The sequence below is a fragment of the Oncorhynchus masou genome, chromosome 13, assembly GCF_036934945.1.
Source record: "Oncorhynchus masou masou isolate Uvic2021 chromosome 13, UVic_Omas_1.1, whole genome shotgun sequence".
NCBI lineage: Eukaryota > Metazoa > Chordata > Actinopteri > Salmoniformes > Salmonidae > Oncorhynchus > Oncorhynchus masou.
In genome coordinates this window covers 68,266,556-68,289,626 of record NC_088224.1, presented here as the reverse complement: position 1 = coordinate 68,289,626, position 23,071 = coordinate 68,266,556, and the positions used below count along the sequence as shown (strand labels likewise).

General features: G+C 43.8%; 1 protein-coding gene across 1 annotated transcript in view; it reads right to left on the bottom strand.

Moving 5' to 3' along the window:
* The window catches only part of LOC135552922 (TNF receptor-associated factor 4-like), a 42,816-nt gene that overhangs the window by 4,788 nt on the left and 14,957 nt on the right, over positions 1 to 23,071 (bottom strand). Inside the window, exons 2-4 of the mRNA XM_064984865.1 lie at positions 4,917 to 4,968; positions 1,937 to 2,041; positions 1,528 to 1,689 (exon numbers count right to left, since the gene is read on the bottom strand). Of these exons, the coding sequence (XP_064840937.1) occupies positions 1,528 to 1,689; positions 1,937 to 2,041; positions 4,917 to 4,968 (319 nt within the window). The remainder of the gene's footprint in view (positions 1 to 1,527; positions 1,690 to 1,936; positions 2,042 to 4,916; positions 4,969 to 23,071) is intronic.

Here is a 23,071-nt window from a genome sequence, read left to right as displayed (position 1 = left end):
TTCCTGCTAGCCATGATTAGCTGAGATAATGGATGGGCTGGACATGCCGAGAGATTTGTATTGGTCTGCCATGTAGCATGCTTCTGTCTATAACATGAGTTGCTCAGTATGTGTAGATAATCCTTGCTACTGTGGATTTTTTTTAAGATATCATGGAGAACTGTAAAAGTGTTGCTACTGCTCTCAACATTGCTTCCCTGAATTTAACAGGAGCTATCGACAAAGATCCGTGGGAAGAAGTTGTGACGGACTACTTTCTGGAGGAAGATCATGCCATGCTGGATCGCTCTGACGATGAGGAAATCCCTGATTTAGTTAAAAACATTTTTCATTAAACCAGACATTACAGAGTCTTCTGATGACAGTGATGGAGAAGAAACGGTGATCAACAGTGTTGTTGTCACAGAAGACAATTGACCAAGTTTTGAAATCAGTGGAATGCACGATGGAAGCAGAGTACTGTATGATTGCAAGCTAACATTGAACCTAGTTGGTTAGCTTTAGCTACCTGCAGATTCATACATGGTGGCCATCTATGAGTGGGGCTAAGGCTTAAGAGGGTATGAACGATGCTGAATGGGTGTAGACAAAAAAGAGCTCTCCAGTAGGTGTACCAAAACATTCAAGGGCCATTTTCTAAAAAAGTGGTGTTACAAGTTTATCAACTTTCAAAGCAAAATTACTTTCCCATTGTTCCTCAACTGCAGTGTATGATATACCATTTACTAGTTCGCAGTGTCTACTTTTATACAATGTAAAAAACACAAATTCACATTTTGCTACATAAGACCGAGTCGAGGTGGTGGGTCACAATTGGTCAGATAAAAAAAGTCATTGGTATGCATCAAATGTATGATCCCATTTCCACTGAAAATTAACAAATAATTATCCTATAAAAAGCTTGAGCCATGGTGGAAAGGCCACATTGGGCCTGTATAAATCAGAAAGGCAACATTGGGCCTGTATAAAACAGAAAGGCCGCATTGGGCCTGTATAAAACAGAAAGGCCGCATTGGGCCTGTATAAACCAGAAAGGCCGCATTGGGCCTGTATAAACCAGAAAGGCCACATTGGGCCTGTATAAACCAGAAAGGCCACATTGGGCCTGTATAAACCAGAAAGGCAACATTGGCCCTGTACAAAACAGAAAGGCCACAATGGGCCTGTATAAAACAGAAAGGCCACATTGGGCCTGTATAAACAAAGTAGGGTCAGCATGTAAACAGTAACAGAGGTGTTAGTGAGAGGGAGAGAGGCTAACTTTAACCATGAGGCACTACTTCTCATGGACTGAGAGAAAAGCACACAGTATGAAATGTGCACAGTTCTACCTCTCTCCCCTCACGCCAACACACATTCTTTCTGAATACACTGCCACCTTCGAAAGAGAGTAATTTACATAATGGGCATTCTGGGGTAGACACTACAAATATTTCTATTCACCAGGTTGTTTACTTGTAAGTGCTACCCTGTAAAAATATACAAACAAAATGAAAAAGTAGGACTCTGTTTATTGTTGTTGTTTACCTCATAGGCCTCCCCGGTGAACTCGTTGCCGCAGAACTCGCACTTGACCTTGCGCTTGGGGCAGTCGTGCTGCAGGTGGTCGGGCAGGTCACGGCGCGTCAGCTTGATGGAGCAGCGGTTGGGGCAGGGGATCACATTGAAGGCGCAGGTGGAGAAGTGGCCCTGAGGGTGACGGAGGGAGGGGGGAGAGAGGAATGTGTCAGCAGCCAGACACGCAGTATTTAACATTTAGCCAGGCTTCAGCTAGCAAATAACACAACACGACACACTGGATGCAGGAGACACAGGGCTCTGGTCACAAAGGAAGTGGCTTCGACAGGAGGAGCAAGGGAGAGGATGAGATACTGTAGAGAGATAAAGGTAAAACAAACAAAAAAAAGATTAGAAAGTCAGGCAGGCAGCTACTGACCTGGAGCTGCATCATCTGTCCGGTCCAGCGACAGCCCTCCTCACTGTGGATGCAGCGGATGGGTAGAGCCAGGATCTGCTGCTCTAGCTCTGGGTCAGGGTAGATCTGTAGCCATGACACAACCATGAGGACATGATCAGCACTGGCTCACACTGGGATAGATACGTCTTGTCCAGCCCATCTCCTGTTTCTGTAGCATGAGGCAGGTTGATGTACAAGTACACGCCCTGGACAGGAAGCTAGTCTGTCGCTGGGCCCCAATACATCTCCTTAATGCTGATTATGCTATGGGGACAGAGTGGGGATGCATCTCCATCCCTATGGTGCCCAGGCTGCCTTTGTCACATGAGGAGAAAAGGAACTTCCTCAAAATGTCAAAGCTGTCCTTAAAACAAATAACAGCTTAACTGTCGTCACACGCCGTCATACAAGAGGAAGTCTCTTTCTCTATAGGCTATGAATCAAAACATAGTATCTCAATGGTTTTACCATAGCCTAAATACTATTTATACATAAATAAGTACACTGTAAATGTTCATGGTCTTGGTACCCTATTAGAACTGTAAAAGGTAAATGTGCAGTGGAATTAAAAAGGGTCCAGTGAATAATACATTAGAACCAAAAGTAGATCTGAGGTAAAACTTTTCCCTCTCCTGACTTGGCAGCCTTTATTGGTCCATTAACTTACATGAACTGTTATGTCATCGCAAAATAAAAGCTGTGTGCTCCAGTAGTTTAACTAGTGAGGATGATTTATATATTACATTAACCATGCTGTAATGAACACTGCCTTCAAATCCCCAAAATACATAGCAGAGAAGAGTCTTGCCATCTGAAAGGAGCACAGTACTATGGCAGATAATTGGTGTGTGTGTTGGTGTGTGAGCAGCCGGTGATGTGTGTGTTGTGTTTCAGGTTGGGTACTATGACAGCAACAAATAAAGAATAGGCTATCAGTGCAAATGGACCAATAAAGCAACTATTGTGCTACAGAACAGCACTGTCTCTTACAATCTACTGCAGCATGTACCGCAGCATAATAATGCATGGTGAGTGATTGAAGCAGATAACCACAATACTATTTCCTACTGGAAATCACATGCGCTGAGCCAAGATGACAAAGAAACCAAATCCTCTAAAGTAAACCTTAACGTCCCCTCATTGTTCCTGCCTGGGAGTCTGCGGGGGACTGCAATAAAGACCTTTTAATAACATTGGCCCTGGCGGATCAGGGAACTAAAGCTCTTGGAGTGCTAACTTCGACTCTGTCTGTCTGCGTTTTGGAAGAGTCAGTCAGCTGCAGTCTCACAGCAGAACCCATCCCTTTACATTACTGACATTCTGCTTCCTCTCTGACAACAGGGACATATTTGAATGACATGTTGCACTGCCTGGGTGAAATGAGAGCATTATTAGAATTGAGCTGTGTTCAGGGGAGGGCAAGGACATAGCGTAATGAGCTGTATCCAGGGAGCTGGACTGTGTCCCAAATGGCACCCTATTCCCTATATACTGCACTAGTTTTGATCAGGGCTCACAGGGTTCTGGTCAACAGAAGTGCACTATATAGGGAGTAGGGTGCCAATTGGGATGCATCCCTAGTCACCAGCAGGGGGTAATTTACAGGTGACTGGAAGGCTATGAAGGCATCAGTAAATAACAGTGTCTGACAGATGTACAATGAGCACGTCCTCACTGTGGGGACCCATGTACTGCTTCTCTGTCGTGACTACAGTCTCCTTAAGTGCTTCGCTAGCAGTCGCAGCTCAGCACCCACTGAACTCACACACCACCTCATTGGATCGCTAACACACTTTAGCATGCTAATGTTCTAGTATAGAGCATGATGGGCCTACTGTATGGGCAGTTCTTTTATTGATGGAAAAACTAGCCAGTGTACAGTAACTGAGATGATGAATTAGTGACCAATGGTATTTTTATTGCTTTGTTCAGTGTTAAGCTTGGGGTACTCTCATGCACAGAGCAGAATTAAGTCCTTATCCTTTCGCTGCACATTGTGGCACAATGGAGAAATCAAGTTTGTAAGAGAGCGATTCTTTCATTACGAATAAAGACTGCCACCATCTTTCCCCCCAGTACAATCTGATTAAATGCTTAAAAGAAAAGATGGAGTAAGAAGCCAAAAGGTGAATTAAAGAGATTTAGATGTGGTATTCTTTCAGTGGAACCCGGATGAAGAGGTTTAGGAGAGCTATTATTTTAGTGATTTGAAGGCTTTTGCCTCCCTTTTCTAACAGATCAACCCAATACCCTGCCTTTCTCCAGCAATGCAATTCTTAAAACATTTAAACACAACCTTTGACTTTGGCTGCGAGGCTGGAGAGTGTGATTATCACTCCCCAGCCGTTCTCCGGTTGTGTAATAATGTCTGCTCATTTGTTTTTCATGGGTACTGTATTAAACTCTAAAACTTTCATGTCGACCGTAGTGTGCGAGAGTTTTGTGCATTGAGAAACGGACCGCCATCAAACCTGACATTCCAAGGGGAATGAGTAGCCTGTGGTCCTTCATTAGCACAATTAGTGGGAATATACTAGGATGGCTAGCTAGCTGCCTGAGCCCTCTGTCTGTCTGTTGGTCTAAGGGTCTGGGGCAAGGGACATGGTGATTCAAGTGTCCATGCTGTGTCTCAAATGGGACCCTATTCCCTATATAGTCCACTACGTTTGGTCTAAATAGTGCACTATATAGGGAATACAGTACATTTGGGTCCCTTCAGATTCACATTTAAAATAAGGCCTCATCTCAGCCTGACCAGGACATTCATAATTAGTGTGTTGTATGGGTAAGTTACTGGGTAGCCCAGAGACATCAGAAAGTGAGGGTGAATTATGTTGATTGGGGCATGGTTGTAGGCTTAACTATGGTTGTAGGCTAAAGTATTGCTTAACTGGCACACAGATCATATTCAAACTTGAATACGCATGTGAGAAAGTGGGAAAGCGGGTTTTAACCGTACCTTGGCATAGTCCAGGGGCAGCTGGTCCTCTGGGCACTTGAAAACCCCCTCACTGTAAGACACAAGAAGGAAAAGACATGTTAGTTGCCTTCAAAAGCATCAGCACCCCATCTCTGCTCTCACACACCCATCCCAACCACACTGCACGGTACAATAAAGCCAGATGAGTTTCTGAGCCACTGGCTTTTATGTAGTTAGTTGCCCTTTCATCTTCCTCTAGGGATTTATTCCACAAATTCACAGTTTTATTACTGGACAGGAAAAGAGAACACATTAGAACCTGAACTGTCTATCCATAATACATTAAGGGCTTCTCTCGCTTGCTCGCCCCCACCACCGCCCCTCTCTTTCTCTCTCATGTCAAAGGTGTTCATTTTTATCCCTATTTTTGAAGGCAGGGGGATGACAAACTGAGCGTGTGAAGCGGCTGAAGAGGGTGGTAAGCCTGGTCTTTATACCCTCCCTCAGTAAATATTGATTGCTGATTTGCCAGTGAGGCTGGTGGCTTGGCTGGGCGACTAGCTGCTGCCTCTCTTTGTTCCTCCCTCCCTCCAGCAGCAATAAAACCCAAAATAAGATCTCTGAGATCTCTCGGTTTATCACACAAGCAGCACCACAAAAAAAACTCATTCCCTGCCCTGATTTAGAGGCCTTTTACCAAGGGGCCAGATGAGCTGGGTGGCGGTGGCCCTCAGGTAACAACGCAGCACGTCCCCAGTCCTGATGTCACCATGAAATATTCACTCTGGTAAATAACGGAGATGACGTCACTGCAGTACTATAGGCAGTCAGGCAGGCAGTGGGCTCACTGCGTGCTGAGCCCATAGATCTACTGTACAGCAAAGCCAGTCAATCAGTGACACAAAGAGCAACTTTAAAAGGTAATCAGTGGCTGATCCCCTGAGTTGCATTAGGCCTCGAACATACCAATAGTGTTTGCCTGCCGAGAGTACTCGCAAACTGACTGCAAACTGATTTTACATATAGAATTGCGTGACAATGTCGCAGGTCAGATGTCAACAGCGTGCTGAACGAGCGATAGACGAACGGGAAATCCACAGTCGGTGTGTGCACCCTTTAAAGAGATGTGTCGGTAGTGTAGTGGTGGGCTGCTTGGCTGCAGGCCCCCTGCTGAGCCATAGGGGTGGCTGGGTAAGGGATCAGGGGGATCAAGAGGGTCAGTCAGTCAGTGACATGAGATGAGGATGTACATCCCTTTCCTCGTGGCCCAGTGCACATACATGAGATCGCAATGTCATTATCATAGGCCGCAGCCAGACAGGCATCTTGTTGCAACAATGGCCATATTGATAGAGGTACTGTAACACAAATGGTGAAATGCTCCTTTGCTTTGCATACATTTTCATTGCCCACAGGTGTGAGAGACTAAAATAACCTCAGTGTTTTGGGTTAAAGCAACAAGGCCCTGAAGCTCCATCTGTTCTACTACCATGTACTAGGTAAACAACAGAAAAACATCTTTTAATGAACAAACATCTTCTGACCTCTCCATTCTCCAAAGTACATTAATAGATTAATGGGAAAACAAACAGCCCAAAGGGGGCAGGGAGGGCAGTGGTCTCTGCTCCCGGGGTCCTACAATAGGTTCTTCCCAAATTGCACCCTATCCCCGATGTAGTGCACTACTTTTGCACTATTTAGGGAATAGGTTGCCATTTGGGATGCACACAATGTGCCTATTGACCAGGGCCCTTGTTACCCTGTAGTCTAGTTGGCCTCAATGTCACCTGACAGAGCCTGAGGCCAATGGGAGTGGACCAGAGACCCAGGGCCATGTGATGTTGGGACACATGATCAATGATCACCCTGCACTTTGCCCTGGCTGGAATCCCTGGCCTGTCTCCCCAGCTGCTGTGGAATCAGCTGCACACAGAACAACAGACCAGAGGGGTGACGGGGAGATAGAGGTGAGGGAGGTGAGTTTAATGCATTACGAGACAGCAGTAATTCCAGTCCATTAGGGTCACTCTGTCAGCAGGGAGCTGGAGAGCAATTAATAAACAACAATTGCAGCTTTAAAAAAAAACATTATTGATCCCCAGGGGAGAGAGCCCAGTCAGCAGAACATCTATGTACTGTGAAATCATTTACTCATCTCCGTCATTCGAGCCTCATCTATCTGATGTTGATGATAAGTTTTAGAGCCACAGGGCCGGACTGCATGACGCAGAGCTGTGGGCTACATCCCAAACAACACCCTACATATTGCACAATATTTTCTTTACCAGGGCCCACAAAAGTAGTGCACTGTATAGGGAATAAGCGGCCATTTGGGACATGGGGATGTGTAGTGACTGTTTCCCCATATAGAGGAAGGAAATAGGAAGAGAGAGAAAGGTGCTCCTTGCTGGACTAGACAGGGGAGATGTAAGCAATGCAGGAAAGCAGAGCTTACAGCTAAAGACCCACCCAGCCGGCTCCTCTGCTCTACCTGACACAGAGGCAGACAGGCGAAAAGAGCATCGTCACAGGCTGTCAGGATGATTCCCTCCCTGCTTCGCAGAGAAAGACCTGCAGCCACACATTCATCTGCTTGGCCCGCTGTTCATAATGCTACCCGACTCTCCAGCCAGCTTGTTTGTGGAGCTCACTGCCACTTTGTGAATGCACATTAGCAGAGAGGTGGGGGCATTGGAATAATAATAGCTTCTATACAAGTCTTCCCCTTCTCTTGACAAACCATTTCTATGACTACTTGAAGGCCTCCTTACAGTGGAGTAAGATTGCACTAATTACCGTTCAATGCCCTTGACTACTTCAATGCCCACTTCTAATCACTCAGCACTGTGCAGCTGTGAGAGGATAAACAATATTAGAACAGAAAAAAAGGAGAAAAGTCCTTTGCATACATACAGTACAGCCTGGTCACCCACAGGGTCCTTACACCCTGTCCACTTGACTCACAAACCAACAACACTACTGATACCAACAGCTTCACTACAACTAGCACACAGTTTCACGGGAGAAAAATATGTGCCTACTAGGATACACAGGGCAGAGATAACAGTGCCTGACTTGTACAAGTCAATGATTATACAGGGTGAGAGGCTGATAAACAAACTAACCAATCACGCATGTTGGGAAAGCACTGCAGACAGAACAGCTCAGTAACCACATACATGGAACTCTATTCCACATCAAGTAACTCATGCAAGCAGTAAAATGTGAATTTAAAAAATAGATACAAATTAGAGGTCGACCGATTATGATTTTTCAATGCCGATACTGATTATTGGAGGACCAAAAAATGCCGATACCGATGAATCGTCCGATTTAAAAAATATTTTTGTATTTTTATTTATGTGTAATAATGACAAATACAACAATACCGAATAAACACTTATTTTCACTTAATATAATACATCAATAAAAAACAAATTAACCTCAAATAAATAATGAAACAGGTTCAATTTGGTTTAAATAATGCAAAAACAAAGTGTTGGAGAAGAAAGTAAAAGTGCAATATGTGTCATGTAAAAAGCTAACATTTCAGTTCCTTGCTCAGAACATATGAGAAGATATGAAAGCTGGTGGTTCCTTTTAAAATGAGTCTTCAATATTCCCAGTTAAGAAGTTTTAGGTTGAGGTTATTATAGGACTATTTCTCTCTATACCATTTGTATTTCATATACCTTTGACTATTGGATGTTCTTATAGGCACTTTAGTATTGCCAGTGTAACAGTATAGCTTCCGTCCCTCTCCTCGCCCCTACCTGGGCTTGAACCAGGAACACATCGACAACAGCTATCCTCGAAGCCACAAAAGCTGTGGCCCTATCAGAGCAAAGGGAACAACTACTCCAAGTCTCAGAGTGAGTGACGTCAACGATTGAAGTGCTATTTGCGCGCACCCTGCTAACTAGCTAGCCATTTCACATCGGTTACACCAGCCTAATCTCGGGAGTTGATAGGCTTGAAGTCAAACAGCTCAATGCTTGAAGCATTGCGAAGAGCTGCTGGCAAACGCACAAAGGTGCTGTTTGAATGAATGCTTATGGGTATGCTGCTGCCTACCATCGCTCAGTCAGACTGCTCTATCAAATCATAGACTTAATTATAACATAATAACACACAGAAATACGAGCCTTTGGTCATTAATATGGTTGAATCCGGAAACTATTATTTCGAAAACAAAACGTTTTCAAAACGTTTCAGTGAAATACGGAACCGTTCCGTATTTTATCTAACGGGTGGCATCCCTAAGTCTAAATATTGCTGTTAAATTGTACAACCTTCAATGTTGTTATGTCATAATTATGTACAATTCTGGCAAATTAATGATGGTCTTTGTTAGGAATAAATGGACTTCACACAGTTCGCAACGATCCAGGTGGCCCAAACTGCTGCATATACCCTGACTGCTTCCACAGAACGCAAGAGAAGTGACACAATTTCCCTAATAATTAGAAATTCATGTTAGCAGGCAATATTAACTAAATATGCAGGTTTAAAAATATATACTTGTATATTGATTTTAAAGAAAGGCATTGAAGTTTATGGTTAGGTTTGGTGCAACGACCGTGCTAAATCATCACCCGTTTGGCGAAGTAGGCTGGGATTCGATGAGAAATTAACAGGCACCGCATCAATTATATGCAACGCAGGACACGCTAGATAAACTAGTAATATCATCAACCATGTGTAGTTAACTAGTGATTATGTGAAGAATGATTGTTTTTTATAAGTTTAATGCTAGCTAGCAACTTATTTGGCTTCTTGCTGTCCTCGCGTAACAGATAGTCAGCCTGCCACGCAGGCTCCTCGTGGAGTGCAATGTAAGGCAGGTGGTTAGAGCGTTGGACCTGTAACCGGAAGGTTGCAAAAACAAATCCCCGAGCTGACAAGGTAAAAATCTGTTGTTCTGCCCCTGAACAAGACAGTTAACCCACTGTTCCTAGGCCGTCATTGAAAATAAGAATGTGTTCTTAACGGACTTGCCTAGTTAAATAAAAGGTGTATTTTTTAAATTTAAAATCAGCCAAATCGATGTCCAAAAATACCGATTTACGATTGTTATGAGAACTTGAAAATGGGCCATTCCGATTAATCAGTCGACCTCTAATACAAATACACCTTATGGAGCAGCGGGGACTGTGAAGCAGCACAAACATAGGCACAGACACATGCATACAAACAGACACGATATATATATATATATATATAAAACAGCATGTTTAATATAATCTGCACATTAAAATGTCAATGGGTTCCCATCCTTTCCCTGTCTCTTATATTGTGAGAGTAGCCTAGGCTCCACAGCTGTTGTACTGCAGCACAGGGAGGCCAACATCAGATCCAGCAGGCCCCTGGACCAAAACAGCAGAAGGACAGATGAGTATGCCCCACAGCTAATTACATGTTCAAAATCACCCCACTTATCTGGTTAGACAACAGCCTTCTCCCCAGCTCTAATTAGGGGCATTTCCCAATTCCCCTCCATGAGTGAAAGTTACACCCTCCCCAGCATCACCCTAGTATTTCCCTGGACCATCCCCCACTCCCCAGATCCTAATTGCACCCCCTCTCTTGCCCTCAAAACCTCTTGTAGGCACTGAGAGCAGATTAAACAGCTATCCATTGAGCCCAGTGATAGTGATGAGGACTGAAGGTCACCCTCCATATGCCTCCTGATAGGCAGACGGCCACTGAGAAAAACAAGACAAAGCCCCCAGGTTTGGTTGGCCTGCAGAAGACTGCAAACGGCCTGTCAGGGACAGTACAGTACAGCCATCACACACAGAGAAAGAGGAGATGGCTCCTGATGGCTGCTACCTCACCGACTGAGGCCTAAGAATGACCCTGATGCCTGATCTCTTGACTACCAGGGAGACCCCTGACCTTGTTTACAATAATAGACAGAATGGCTGTGGAGTAACTGTAACAGGCCTGGCTTGCTGGTCTTCTCTGGAAGTTTACTCTGAGGTTTTATGTTCATCTTCATGCCAAATCATTTTCTTTTCAAGTAAAGAAGTGGATTAACTATGCTACACAAACGAGATCTTAAATGCCACCAGTTCCCTTTATTCAGGCTTCCTGGCTTTCAGTCTCCCAGCTGATCCCAATTCCATGCTTCTGCTGCCAGAATGTTGGGAGAAAACAGGAATCTTGTTTCATCTCAGCAGGAGTTCCCTTAATCTCCTAAATCCAACAGTTTTTTGTATGTGTATATGAATGTGTGTGTTACAACTCACATCACATTATCAGCCTGTAGTTTCCAACAGTAATGAGACTGTCATTATAACTGCCCTTTACAAGTCTGCCTGTTGACAGACTAGCCTCCTGTCCAGGAGGTGTACTTGTCCATCGAGCTGCCTCACGCTACAGAAACACAACCCTAAAGGCCATTCTGTATTGGACAATATAATATATACACAATAAACCTATCATATGCAATGCTGAAGGGGAGAACATTTTAACACTTGCAATTAAATGAAATTAACGGTAGTCAACTACATGTTGTGTTGTTTATACGATTCCCAGTAGTAGCATTTAGAGATAATTAAAAGGACTCTCATGCAAAGATAAAGAGCCTCTAACACATTTGACTAAATATATTTTTATTTATAGAAGAAGCAAATGAGATTAGAGAAGTGATCCGAAGTATAGGCCATATCCACATGAGTGAAGAGGTTTGTAGGACAGTGGAGGGAGAGATGGAGGGAGAGTCATTAGGCAGTGATCGGGTGAAAGAATGCCCCCTAGCCAAAGAACAGTCAGAATGTGCTTCCCAAATGGCACCCTATTCCCTATAGTGCACGATTTTTGGCTAGCTATTCCCTATAGTGTCCTATTTTTGGCTAGAGGCCTATAAACCCTGGTCAAAATAAGTGCACGATATAGGGCAAAGTGTGCAATTTGTTTTGACGCAATCAGAGGGATCTCCTGGATGAGGAAGGAGGTGGAGGACACGGGGTGAAGCAGGTGTTTCTGTCTATGGAACCCGATACGATGGGAGGGTAATGTTCCCTACTCCAGCTAAATGCTGACTCAGTTTACAGCCTGGACAAAGGCAGGGTTTGCATCCCAAATGGCTGCCTATTCCCTACATAGCGCACTACTATTGACCTGGACCCATATGGGAATAGGGTGCCACTTGGGACACAGGGAGGATCACATCAGCCTTCTTCTTTGTCCCTGGGAGGAGAAGGAACTACCTCCACTGTCTCTATGCATGAATGACATCACCGGTTAACTCCTCACTACCTGACTGGTTCAGAGAATTCTGGAGTTTAGTTTACTGTAGCATGACGACTTGTGTGAAATTTCACACTTCTGAAAATGAATCAGAGATTAGTTAAACAGAGTTCAACAGGATTATGTTGTGCAGAAACCCATGACCTTTGATTGGCCAATCATATCCTTAGGGTTTTTGGGATAAATCCAAACACAGTTGGATACAGTACTTCACGTGCAGCAAGGAAGCATGTTTGAATCAACATGCTGTGAAGTTTATTTTAGTTTAATTTAGTTGAGTACATACATCTTGTTATGTTTTGACTTTTTTAATCAGGGTTTGATTGACTGATGCATAGAGGACATGCTTGTACAGCAAATGTAATTTGTAAAATCATATCTGACTCACAACATTGGTGTTTGCAATGTCCATGTCCAGTCAGTGACAGCTTAATGTGAACTGACCATGTCTGTATATCTGAAGGTCACAGACATCAACAAGACTTGATTCAGCCTTATAGGTATTAGGCCTAGTTCCTCAAGATCCAGTTTGGATCTACAACCTACGTTTTCTGTATCTACTCTAAAAACAGATAGACACTCATGAGTCTTTCTACTGTTGTTCTTAGCAACAATAGCACAACAATAGCACAAATGATGCAAGTGGAGGAAGGCCTCATACTACAACGACAAATGTGTGGGTAGTTGTCTGGTAGCGTTTCCATGGCTCTTGCTCCTCCTGCGCTCTCTTCAACATAATGTATGTGTCCCAAATGACACCCTATTCCCAACTGGCACCCTTTTCCCTATATAGAGCCATACAGGCCCTGGTCAAAAGTATACCACTATATATGGGAAAGGGTGCCTTTACAGACACAGGTATTGATCATGGAACAGCTCTGTAGAAAAATGCACAAAGATGGAAGTTGTTTAGATGCAAGGGACGGCACGCTTTCACGCCACTTACGTAACGACATTCATTTTTCTTTGCAGTTCTCCAAACACATCTGTCAGCTAATTCACACAGTCCTGGCACGTTCAAAGGTTAGCGAAATATCAATTTGTTTTTCAAATACCATCTTTGTTTAACAGCACTAACGCAGGCAGTTGTTCAAGGGTAATACTGTGTTAAAGTATATTTTCCAAGGGTTTTAGAATTGCAATAGTGTCAAAATTAAGCTTTTGGATCCTGCTGTGAATTGCATGCATGGCAGCAGCTCTTTTCCCCCGAGTAGAGCTTAGGGGAACAAGCTAGCACGTCAAAACTGACAAAAAAAATGGGCAAAGCTATGTTCGCTGACATCCTTGTAAGAAAAGGAACAGGCGGCTAGTTCTTTGACTTTTATGATATCAGACGTCTGTTCTGAGCCACAGGCAGTTCCCAGACATCATGGAATAGGATCTGCACACTGTTCAGGGGGGATTTGAGGTGGTTGATCGGTTTGAATCCAGGAGCGTCTGCTCTACACCGTTAGGATACACTGTGACTCATAGTGGCACAGCTCTGATGCAAGTCGACTGTGTTCTGGCGTAACAGAAAACACTGACTCCCAAAAGCATCCAGCCACCTGCCAGGGCACAGATGAGAGGGGGAACGGAAGGAGGGAGGGTGAGAGGGAAGGATGCAGCCACCTGCCAGAGCACAGATGAGAGGGGGAACGGAAGGAGGGAAGGTGAGAGGGGAGGATGCAGCCACCTGCCAGGGCACAGATGAGAGGGGGAACGGAAGGAGGGAGGGTGAGAGGGAAGGATGCAGCCACCTGCCAGGGCACAGATAAGAGGGGGAACGGAAGGAGGGAGGGTGAGAGGGGAGGATGCAGCCACCTGCCAGGGCACAGATGAGAGGGGGAACGGAAGGAGGGAGGGTGAGAGGGGAGGATGCAGCCACCTGCCAGGGCACAGATGAGAGGGGGAACGGAAGGAGGGAGGGTGAGAGGGGAGGATGCAGCCACCTGCCAGGGCACAGATGAGAGGGGGAACGGAAGGAGGGAGGGTGAGAGGGGAGGATGCAGCCACCTGCCAGGGCACAGATGAGAGGGGGAACGGAAGGAGGGAGGGTGAGAGGGGAGGATGCAGCCACCTGCCAGGGCACAGATGAGAGGGGGAACGGAAGGAGGGAGGGTGAGAGGGGAGGATGCAGCCACCTGCCAGGGCACAGATGAGAGGGGGAACGGAAGGAGGGAGGGTGAGAGGGAAGGATGCAGCCACCTGCCAGGGCACAGATGAGAGGGGGAACGGAAGGAGGGAGGGTGAGAGGGAAGGATGCAACCACCTGCCAGGGCACAGATGAGAGGGGGAACGGAAGGAGGGAGGGTGAGAGGGAAGGATGCAGCCACCTGCCAGGGCACAGATGAGAGGGGGAACGTAAGGAGGGAGGGTGAGAGGGAAGGATGCAGCCAACTGCCAGGGCACAGATGAGAGGGGAAACGGAAGGAGGGAGGGTGAGAGGGAAGGATCCAGCCATCTGCAAATTGGGCTCAAGTCTCTGAGACACCATAATCCATGGTTAAGTGTGTGAGAGGAGGGGAGACGAAGTTTACACTCCCTCACAATCCCTGTTGCCATCTCCTTTCATCAATGTGACTGTGCTATAGACATGGAGTCTTCATCAGGGGAACCAGGGCCATAGAATCTACACGTAGCCAGATCTGCCAACCCAGCAGATCTCGCAATATGAAACCCTTTCTTGTCGACTTTGTATTTTTGTAATAGTCAATTGTTTGAAAATACTGTCAACTGATTTGTTTTATGGTTTCCTAGAACTCGCTTGAACTGGCTAACCTTGACTGGGGATCTATACCTCAGCTGGCAGGGTTATGTGCTTCATTGGGTTTGTAATGAATCCTCTTCCAATGGGAAGGAATGCATACAAGGGTGGATTTAACTTTACTGTTTAGCTTACATGTACATGGATGGTACTTGAATTAGATAAATATATTAGCAAATGTAATGTATTCATGGCTCCTAACAATGTTAGGAGCACCACATTAAATTTAGGAGCAACAGAAAAACATATATTTTTTACATTGATTGAGATACAGGATATATTGGGCCTATATGAATTCTAGCTACTTTTGAAGCACATTCTGTGCCCTAGAAACTAATATGTAACACCGCAAACATAGTTTATTATAAAAGCTAAAATGTTGATACAAATACCTGTCATTGAAATTATGAAGTAATTTGTGGAATATTCTATTTCTACATTGTGTAAAAGCACTATTTTCCTATTGAGATGCATTACATTGAAAATTGTACACTGTCTCTTTAAAAACCTCAGGTTTTTGATGATGACATGCAAGAGAACTGTAATTAATTTATTCCCATGATCAAAGATGATGGATATACTGACAAGATACATGTATACTTATATTTACATGTATATTACATGTATCAGTTGTGTATATTACATTTGTTTTATTTAATTCCAAATCATCATCTCTATAGAGCTGCTGCCTATGCTGTCAGACAAAATCACTATTTTAGTAGTTCAAAGTTTTATGTTTTATTTATTTCACCTTTATTTAACCAGGTAGGCAAGTTGAGAACAAGTTCTCATTTACAATTGCGACCTGGCCAAGATAAAGCAAAGCAGTTTGACACATACAACGACAGAGTTACACATGGAGTAAAACAAACATACAGTATAAATAAGTCTATATACGATGTGAGCAAATGAGGTAAGATAAGGGAGGTAAAGGCAAAAAAGGCCATGGTGGCAAAGTAAATACAATATAGCAAGTAAAACACTGGAATGGTAAAGTAAATAGGGCATACTTTAATGACTGCTGAATACCAACTATCAAATCACTTAGATCATGTATTTTCTGGTAGAGATACCAAATAAACTAATAGCTGCTCACTATATCCCCTCATGAACTTGCATTGTTCTGTGTCTTCTGTAGTAGGCGTAAAAGAAAGAGACCTGATAAGTAGATGCGCAATGGATTATGGTCATTGTAGTTAATTACCACGTTCTATGCGCTAAACTATGTAGAATATTGGCCTGTTGGAAACTACAACTCCCTACTACATTGCACAGTTCAGGCTGGATCTGATATCTCTCTAGAGATGAGCTCACAGGAAAAAAACAAAAACAAAATGAAATTCTAATAATTGAACCGACGTCGGTCAACAAAAAAATAACCGAAAGTAAATCGCTCAGCACTACTATCTTGAGGCAACTCCGATATAAAGTGTTTTTTCTCTCAAAGATACCGGGATGTCACGTGTCCTACTTATATCAGTACACTCGTAACAACTTAAGCATTACGAAACGTCTATTAGATCAAATAAACCTCATGTAGCAAAAAACTTGCTTGGTGGGCAAAACAATGAATAAAAAAACAGCACATGCTGGCGGGAGACTGATTTTTTGCCAAATCGGGCAACAACAAAAATATTTACCTCTGGATCGTTCAGCCATCCCTACGGAAAAAATGGATAGGGAAAGAATAGGGTTTTGGAATAAATGCCAAAATAAGGTCCGAGGTCAACACAGACTTAGGAGATATATGTTCTATGAGATAATATCAGTCAGGTAACATGACCTTTATGAATTATGAAGCCTTTGTGTTTTATATGGTGTTTTTATTACAAATTCTTCAAAATAAGTGACATTAGCTGATGAAGATTATCTCAGAACAAAACGTATAAGATCTCCCAAGCCTGTGTTTACCACAGACCTCATCTTCGGCGTCTATCCAAAAACCATCCAAAAACTCCAGTCATGTCCCATAGGCTTTGTCCAACGAACCATGGCGGAGTTAGTGCCAACAAAAAGACACCATTACTATTTCTCTCTATTGATTTCCTGAAGAAGCAATCCCTTTTCCATTCTTTCTGGGGCCCCAAATGTTTGGATATAGTGGTAAAGTTATGAGATAGTTAGCCAGCCAATGAGGTGAAATGACTAAACAAGGTGTAAACAAATGGTTAATGCAAGTAGTTGTAGGATGACCCACGACATGGTTTATGAATGTAAAGTTTTGTCCCAGAGATTCGCTATAGCAGGGTTTCCCAAACTCGGTCCTGGGGCCATCCCCCTGGGTGCACATTTTAGTCACAGATAGAACAAGGAGACAGATATTTCACTGGATGTATAAACATGAAGCATCTGGTTGGCATGCCCACTCACTACCAAATATGGTAGTGAGAGGAAGCCTACTAGCGAGCAGTGGGAGAAGATGGAACGAGGTGGATTTTGGCAGACATTCTGCAAATTTTATCATTGATTAAACATTTGATCTCAATACAGTTTTTGGTTCCCAAAACTAAAAATATGTTGTGAACAGAGTGGACTAAGTTTAGTAGACTTTACCCTTTGCAAAAGTTTGTTTTAAATCACGCTGTTTTAGGAGCGCAATAGCGAATTTAGTTATTGCACACGTACACAACAGAGTAGGCATTTCCTAATGGAAATATGCAGATGTATACCAGAACGCGCCAATAGCATATTGCTAACGTGTGCTTGGCTCTTCCCACCTCCTTGCTTGTTCTGACCACTATGACTAATTTGTTCCCACTGGAAACAAACTAAGATAGACCACAGCTTGTTATCTTTGTTTAGTTTTTTGCCCTAGCACTACACACCTGATTCATAACCAACTCATCTGAATCAGCTATGTAAAAACATGCACCCAGGGGGGTCCCCAGGAACGAGTTTGGGAAACCCTGCACTATAGGAAGATAAACATGGGGCCAGTAATATGGGTCAGATCTTTTGACATGGTTGGGTTAGAAGCATGCTGTTTTCTCTGTAGGTTAGGGAGCAACCATGACGCTAACAAATCTGCACTCGCTCGTTTCTCTAGGGCACTCAAATAATGGTGCATTGTCATTACAACAATTGTCATTACAACAATTACTATCTGAGAAATGTTTTTCATAGTCTCACAGTTACCCCAAAATAAAACTCCTGGTCGCACAGGAAAATATTTGGTCAGATATTTCGGCCAAATTGGTCAAACTTTAGAGCCCTGAATGCCTTCCCACATCATTTTCCCACCTAAATTCTTCCCAGGATTATATTCTGCCTGCATGAAAGAGGTACAAGGAAATCAATTCAATTTCATTAACTCCTGCTGATCTGGGTCCAGGGTGGGGGTTGAGATGGAGAACGGTTCCATCAATCCTACTGAGAGCTAGCTGGGCTCTGGCTGCATACCACGCATGACTACAGCTGCCCTCATACTCAACACACTCACAGCATAGACAAAGTATACACAGCCAAGAAACCCCTTAGAGACACACACTGTACACACACCACCATGCAGGACCAGCAGTATCACTGCTCTGAGCAGTTCAGTTGAATCCATGAGAACCCATCTAAGAATGGGGGCTTGATGATAGCATACAAATTAGAAGCTTGTCTTTGATCTTTAGTTTGAGCAGCATCCCAAATGGCACCCTATTCCCAATATAGTACGCTACATTTGACCAGAGCCCTATGGGCCCTATATAGGGAATAGGGTAACATTTGAGATGCACCCAGGGTGTAGAGATAGTGGAGCGGTGTGGGCTGAGCTTCTCACAGGGCTTGGCTACCACCAGGGGCCAATGAAGGTCCTGGGTTTGACATGGCACACATGTGAGAAGGAGCTACTAGCCTCTGAAGAAGTGTTAAGAGCTCCTGTCAAGGTATTAGATGTGTGAAACACCACACTCTTGTCAGTACTGTTTGTTCCTGCTCTCTTTACTACCCTCGCAACTCTGGTAAACTGGGGCACTCGAAGAAAGAGTGGAATCTTCAGTTTACACATATTGGACTCAAATTAGTGTACACACACAGTAAATTAATTTCCTCACACATGCAAATTTGAGCCGTTTTGATGACAGATCTAATTGTAGCTTTGCTTCAGGGGGCAGATGTCTGCTGTGGGGGTGATCTGCAATGCGCGAGTCCTGCTGCCTTTGAACAGTTGTGGTGCCGCGACAGTAATCCTGAAGAATGCTAACCAACGCTGGGCAGAGGGGCTCAGAGACTGGTTTATGACTAGCCCGGGTGCTGACTGGCTTATTAAAAAAGAGGCACTTCGTCTTATCACACACACATAGCATAGGACTGAGAGACTGTCCTGCCATCACTCCTCAAACACTGAGGATTTGTCCCAATTGGCAATCTATTCCTTATGTAGTGCACTACTTTTGACCAGGGCCCAACCTGAGTCAGCTACTGGAGCCAGAAAGTAAAGCATACAGCAACACAGTAAATCTGAGAGGTAAAGGTAACACCCTGCCCCCCTCTCAAACTCACAGGAGGTATTCAGACTCCTCTTACAAACGCTTCACTAATCTCAGGTATTCACCGTCAGGATATCCGGCAGATGAGAAGAGTGCAGGTTTGGTCTTAATCCTGAGGGATGAGAGAAACAGAAGACTACTATTCCATCCCTGGAGGATAAAGGACTGCTTCTTAAAGCACTGCCTGTGATTAGCTGGATGTATCAGCTCCTTAATGCAGAGGTGAGATGGTTCCTCGTTGGGAAATGAAGTATATTTGAGACCTCATTGGACAGCCTACTTTAGGGATAAAGACTGCAGCATCCCTGAGAGAGTAAGTCAATCCACTGCACATTCTAACGAAGGCAAAAAGCTTTAAGACTGCCCAAGATTACAATTGAACTTTTCACTACTTACCACAAAAGTTGCCTTGATACTTATGACCAAAACTGAGGTATGATGTAATAAGCAGACACATACAGTATACCGTAGAGGTTTCCCCCAGAAGGCATCCCACCACCAAACAACAAAGCAAGAGTACTGTGAGTAGAACATCTATCAACCTCTAGAAATGAATGTTTGGCGAAATACAAAGCCTCGAGTCCATAGCTATAAACCAGGCCCAGAGACAATACACCAGGGAGTACTGAGAGTGATGAATAAGCCCATGGCTAGTTAGTTTCCTCCATCAGCATGTATCCCCAGAGTAATCTCCCCCCTGAGCGCTTGTAAAGAGTTTTAAAACCACACTGAGATCGGTTACTCCCAAGCCGAGACAAAAGGTTCTCTCCATAAAGTATTACTGGCGGCTGGCCAACTACAGGTAATATATCTATCGCAAGCCACCTAGCGGTTTAGTTTCTAAATTAGGCATCCTTGAAAATGTTCTTAGTCCAAGGCGTTACACTACAGTCAGTGCCACTTGTGACAAGTGACAGTTCATTGACCTTCCAGCCCAGTTCATCTTGATTTACCTGCTCCCTGACATGACAGAGCACATTATACTGTCATTTAGTTATTCTGTTGGTTGAGCACACTCCTTGGTGACCATTATTCTGTGCTCACTGAGGCATAAGGTGAGTCAGGCAGAGCCCCTTTGATTGCATGGACAGCCAAGCCATCTACTCCACGGTGTAGTAGAAACCAGTGCTTCGTCCATCACTGAAATAATGCACTCATAACAGTGACTGTTGTTCCTACTCCTCGCACAGAGCAAGGATGAATCATAAACAAATGAAAAATAAAAATTGCACTTCTCTTTTCCTACTAGCACAGACTTTGCTGATAGCTACTTTGAGGAAAACTTTACTTACACCGACTGTGATATGTGGTTGTCTTCCCCTAGCTATCTTAAGATGAACACACTGACTGTGAGTCACTCTTGATAAGAGCGTCTGCTAAATGACTAAAATTTACATTTACATTTACATTTAAGTCATTTAGCAGACGCTCTTATCCAGAGCGACTTACAAAATGTCATGTAAAGGAGGTCCTACAGAAAGAGAGACTACACAGAGGAAAGCAGACAACATGATCTGAAGTGTCCTGACCCTCTAACCCTGTGTCAACTTCTTTTGTCACACTGGTCCATTGAAAAGTTTAGGCGACGACAAAAAACAGACACAAATTATGGAGAACAACAATGGCCTGCATACAGGATAACATGGTGACAGGCCAACATTAGCACTGTGCTAATCCAGGGAGCTGGTGGCTAAAGGCGGATTACCTCACCAACTCCATACTGCTTCTCCCCAGCACACTGCCCCAGGGACAGCAGGTGGGTTGAACACATAATCCCTCCCTGCTACTAATAATATCTTATGGACTACAGATCTTTTGATTAGTCTGCATCTGCTCTCAAGCCTGCACAGAGACGTGTAACATGTAGCAAAATGCTAGCGTTGGCTAAAGATGGCACTGGTGAGACTTATTTTTGTATAATAACCTTTCATCACTACTCAGTGCCTTCAAAACATTCACTGTGTGATATATATCAGCAGAATGCAATAAAATGCTTTAAAAAAGGTTTTACCTTTATTTAACTAGGCAAGTCAGTTAAGAACAAATTCTTATTTACAATGACGGCCTACGTGGGTTAACTGCCTTGTTCAGGGGCAGAACAACAGATTTTTACCTTGTCGGCTCGGAGATTCAATCTAGCAACCTTTCGGTTACTGGCCCAATTCTCTAACCACTAGGCTACCTGCTGCCCCTTTGGTGACAAGGCTTGCAGTGAATTAATTGACATCAAGCTATTCATACCTTGCTTCTATGGCACATCAATAGATGAGGAGTAAGTTAGACAAACAAGATAAAATTGAGGACTGATGAAAGCAATACTTTTTCTGTGTCTAACCTACCTGACCTGTGATTCACCACTGTGCTCTTGTTTCATACTCAATGCCCACAACAACCATAAAGCCTCCAGTGTTAATCTGCAATATTGTAATTATTCGCCTACCTCCTCATGCCTTTTGCACACATTGTATATAGACTCCCCCTTTTTTTCTACTGTGTTATTGACTTGTTAATTGTTTACTCCATGTGTAACTCTGTGTTGTCTGTTCACACTGCTATGCTTTATCTTGGCCAGGTCGCAGTTGTAAATGAGAACTTGTTCTCAACTAGCCTACCTGGTTAAATAAAGGTGAAATAAAAAAAATAAAAAATAAAAAATTGTTAAGACCAGCGTGGTTCATTGCAGGCTGTATTTGTGTCTGGAGGGAACAATGGAGAAAAGGAATGTCCTTCTTGTCACCTTTTAGGAGCTGCTGATGCAAAAAGGAACAGCACCAAGTTCAAGTTCCAAGTTGCTCTCCTTTCTTCACCATGATAGGGTTTACATAGAATATAGGTGATCTACTGTGCTTAGTGCTTTATCCATAGAGATTGGTCTATTATTTATGGATTTACCAACAGTGAGGTCAGAGGGTTTGTTCTCTGTCCCTTGATCTCACTTTCTGAATGTACAGTAAGCCTATGTGGGTGAGTGAGATACCAGGATGTGTGTGTACACTACTTCATCTGTGCCGTGTGGTGTGTGGGAGGCTTAATTTAGCTCAATCCCAATGGAACATCTGTGGAAAAATTCTGCCACGCCTTTAGTGTTGTTGAACCCATTCATTAGCAGGTTGGGTAAGAGAAGGAGAGATGTTTCAATCAGGAAAACAACAACGATTCCCCATGAGAAATAAATAAACAAAACTATAAACACCAATTGCTGAACCTTATGTCCTAACGTGCCTTCAAGGTATAACTTGTAGATAAGCAAACACCATGTTATCAGTTCTGTTCAACTCCTCCATAGAAGTAAAGCTGTGAGGAACTTGTGTGAGGGCGTGGTCATCTGAGGAGGAGTGCAAGGTGGAGAAGTTAATGATTGTGGATTCACCCTGCGCCTGCCTGGCAGTGTGACCTGCCTCTGCATGAGTAATAGTCTGAGTCCCAAATGGCACCTTATTCCCTACATAGCACACTACTTTTGACTAGAGCCCATCCCTACATAGCACACTACTTTTGACTAGAGCCCATAGGTCCCTGTCAAAAGTAGTGGCCTATGAAGGACATAAGGTGCCATTTGGGATGCACACAGTCATCATTGCGGCGGATGGCACAGAACAGAACCACGCGTCTTCTCTTCCCTTGTCTGTCATGAGTCACTCATCACAGGCTTTCTCCTTGCTCACAGCCACAAAACTGTCCAAAATCTCTACCTCGCCTTCTTCAAACTCCCTCACTAA